General features: G+C 34.9%; 1 protein-coding gene across 1 annotated transcript in view; it reads right to left on the reverse strand.

The window, feature by feature from the left end:
* The window catches only part of LOC111537424 (keratin-associated protein 1-4), a 7,200-nt gene that overhangs the window by 3,309 nt on the left and 91 nt on the right, over positions 1 to 3,800 (reverse strand). Inside the window, 2 exon segments of the mRNA XM_026448961.2 lie at positions 3,764 to 3,797; positions 3,799 to 3,800. The exon segment at positions 3,799 to 3,800 is cut by the window's right edge and continues 91 nt beyond it. Coding sequence (XP_026304746.2) covers positions 3,764 to 3,797; positions 3,799 to 3,800 — 36 coding nt within the window.

Consider the following 3,800-nt stretch of genomic DNA (forward strand, 5'->3'; position numbering starts at 1 on the left):
TTATTATTATTATTATTATTATTATTATTATTATTATTATTATTATTTTTTGAGATGGAGTCTCACTCTATCACCCAGACTGGAGTGCAGTGGCACAATCTTGGCTCACTGTAACCTCCACCTCCTGGGTTCAAGCAATTCTCTTGCCTCAGCCTCCCCAGTAGCTGGGATCATAGGCATCCACGACTATGCCTGGCTAATTTTTGTATTTTTAGTAGAGACAGGGTTTCACTATGTTGGCCAGGCTGGACGTGAACTCCTAACCTCAGGTGATCTGCCCGCCTCAGCTTACCAAAGTGCTAGGATTACAGGCATGAGCCACCATGCCCGGCCATAAGTATTTTATTCTTTTGATGTTATTGTAAATGGAATTGTTTTTAAAATTTTCTTTATATATTTTTCATGGTTAGTGTATAGAAATGCAATTGATTTTTGTGCATTGGTTTTGTATCTGCAACTTCACTGAACTTGTTTATTAGTTATAACTGTGTGTGAGTGTGTGTAAAATCTTTAGAAATTTTTACATGTAAAGTCATGTTATCTGTGAATGGAGAGAATTTACTATTTCCTTTCCAATTTGGATATCTTTTATTTCTTTTTCTTGCCTAGTTGCTCTGGCTAGGACTCCTAGTACTTTCATAAATAGAATGGGCAAAAGTGGGCATGTTTGTCTTGTTCCTAATCTTAGAAAAAAAAGACTGTTGATTATGATGTTGCCTATGGGCTTTTCACATATGGCTTTAATTATGTTGAGGTCATTTGCTTCTATTCCTAGTTTGTTAGGTTTTTTTAAAAATCATGAAAGAGTTTTGAATTTTGTCAAATGCTTCTTCTGTATCAATAGAGATGAGCAGGTGCTTTTTCCTCTTCATTCTACTAATGATTCATTTTTGTATGTTGAACCATCCTTGCCTTCCAGGATAAAATTTCATTTGATTATAGCATTTAATACTTTTAATGTATCGTTTAATTCTCTTTGCTGGGATTTTGAAAGGATTTTTCATGAATATTCATCAGGGATTTAGGTCTGTAGTTTTCTTTTTCTTATAGTATCTTTGTCTGACTTTGGTATTAGAGTAATGCTGGTTTCATAGAACGAGTCTGAAAGTGTTTTCTCCTTTCTAATTTTTAAAAAGAATTTGAGGAGGATTGGTGTTATTTTTTCTATAATGTTTTGTATATGTCACCAATAAAGCCATCTGGTTCTGAGCTTTTCTTTGTTAGGAGGTTTCTGATTACTGATTTAATCTCGCTATTATAGGTCTGTTCAGATTTTTTATTTCTTCATGATTCAGTTTTGGTAGGTTGTACATTTCTAGGAATTTCTCTATTTCATCTAGATTATGCAATTTGTATATGCATTCTATACATATTACTAACTCTTTTAATAGTTATATAATATTCCAGAGTATGATCATACCACAAATCACCAAACCATCCCCAATGATAAAACATCAATCATTTTTATTTTATGCTTTTGAATTTAAAAACAATCATAGAATTTTAAGCTTAACTGGGTCCAACTTTAGATGATTAGGGATGGTCACATGTTGTATGGGACCAAATTCTTAACTGAAAATTAAATTAATTAAACTAGATGGACTTCTCAAACTGGTTCTACCACTGAGTGACTGTATGACCTTAAAAAAGTCATGTAATTCCTCTGAATATTGGTTTATTCATCTGTAAAATGAGATGATCTCTCAGACATCTTTCAGGGCTCTACCAGATTTTCCATTCCTCAAAAGCATAATCTGCCTATGTCTAATGCATCTGGGTATCCTTTGTAGTGCTTTCCGCACTATTTTGCTTATAGATGCTCAGTAAATGCTTGTTAATAAAAGAGGGAATGAATGACTAGCAGTGTACAGTAATGATGAAAAGCCCAATTTGCATTTTACCTAAATCACTTGTCATTTATTTACTTATTTACTTACTTATTTATTTATTTATTTATTTATTTATTTATTTATTTATTCATTCATTCATTCATTCATTCATTCATTCATTCTAGCAGGAGCTTCTTAGGTGGTGATACCGGTATTTAGGATCAAAGGGCCAAAAGGACGAAACATGTCTCTATTTCTGTTCTGTTGTTCAAGGGTGTTTTCTGGATTGGATTAGGTCTCTAATATGTTGGGGAAACTGGTTCTTTGCTTTGCAAATGTTATCCTTTGTTCATACCTTCTAATTTTCTGATTTTCATTAACCATTGAATAAAGCATTGTAATTTTAACCTAAGTAAAAAAAAAAAAAAAAAAACACTTTCGATACTCTCAGTTCTAAGTCCAAGGAACCGTGAATTAATCCTAATCCTTGTTCTAAAAACCATTCAAATTTATAAAGCATTCTCTGATATTTGTCTTTAAATGTGTATAAATTTATTGCATATGTGTATTATATATAAAAGCATATTTATATATGCATGTGTTTACTTTGAAGTGAACATTTTAAACCAAAGTATATATGTTGATTCTAAAAATACAGTAAATTCATTGTTATCCTCACTTCTGTTTAGAAACTGGAGGAAAAAATTTAGAGTAAAAAATTCCATCTAACTGAGAGTGTCTTTCCTCAGAGAGGCTTTCCCACCTTATATTTCTCTTGCAATCCTTCGCAAGGTTACATGTGAATGGAAGACTGTGATTTGTTAGCATACATTACCATTCTTTGATGATTGCCTGAAAGAGCATTTCTCTAACAGACAGGAAAAATAAGTAATATTCTGGCTCTAGATTCAGAGATTTTTATTTTTTATTTTTTTCAAAATGGGGTCTTGCTCTATCACCCAGGCTGGAGTGCAATGACACGATCTTGGCTCACTGCAACCTCCACCTCCTGGGTTCAAGCAATTCTCCTGCCTCAGCCTCCCGAGTAGCTAGGATTACAGGTGCGGGCCATGACGCCTGGCTAATTTTTTGTACTTTTAGTAGAGATGGGGTTTCACCAGGTTGGCCAAGCTGATCTCAAACTCCTGACCTAGTGATCTGCTCACCTCAGCCTCCCAAAATGCTGGGATTACAGGTGTGAGCCACCGCACCCAGCCAGAGATTTTGATTTCTGTAACTTCCTGGTTGTGAAAGCACTATGTAAGGTTAAGTTATGGTAACAGAGCCTTTACTATTTCTGAGGCCCTAGATAACTACATTTACTCTATGTTTTTATGTGCATTAACCTCCACTGGACCTCTGGATAACAAATTTCCTAATGTGGTATTAGAAGAGAAGGGATATCAAAAGCAGATTAAAATTTTTCATATGACATTCTATGAAATATACATCCTGAATACACTCAATGAAAAAAAAAGACATGTTTGTTGCACCAATAGTTACAGTTTATTAGACCTTGATGTATTATTCCTCTTTCATAGGGGGTGCAATTTGCAGGGTGGTGGAATAGAGAAAGTGAGTGTCCTGAGAAGAACAGATGGCTCTTCCATGGTCTCGTCTGCACTGAGACTCAGAGCGTGGGCTTCAATGCTTGTAAAGGGTCAATTTCAAGGTAAATCGGCTTTTTCATGTATTGGGTCAAATTTGTATTTTGGCGTCCTCAGAGAGAAGAGCAAGGTCTTTCTGGAATTGAAAGGAATCAGATAATTCTGAGGCCTAAATATTTGGTAACCCCCATAACAAAGCCAAAGAAAAGTTCAAGAACTTGTTAGTGGTCCACAAATGCTTGAAGAAATAATTCGTCCATGAATTGAACTGAAAGTGGAAATTTCAAGTTGAAAATCAGCAAACTGGCTTTTAGCAGCTGGGCTCACAGGAGTAGCAGCAGCAGACTGGGCGGCAGCAGGACTG

Source organism: Piliocolobus tephrosceles, chromosome 16, assembly GCF_002776525.5.
Source record: "Piliocolobus tephrosceles isolate RC106 chromosome 16, ASM277652v3, whole genome shotgun sequence".
Taxonomy (NCBI): Eukaryota; Metazoa; Chordata; class Mammalia; order Primates; family Cercopithecidae; genus Piliocolobus; species Piliocolobus tephrosceles.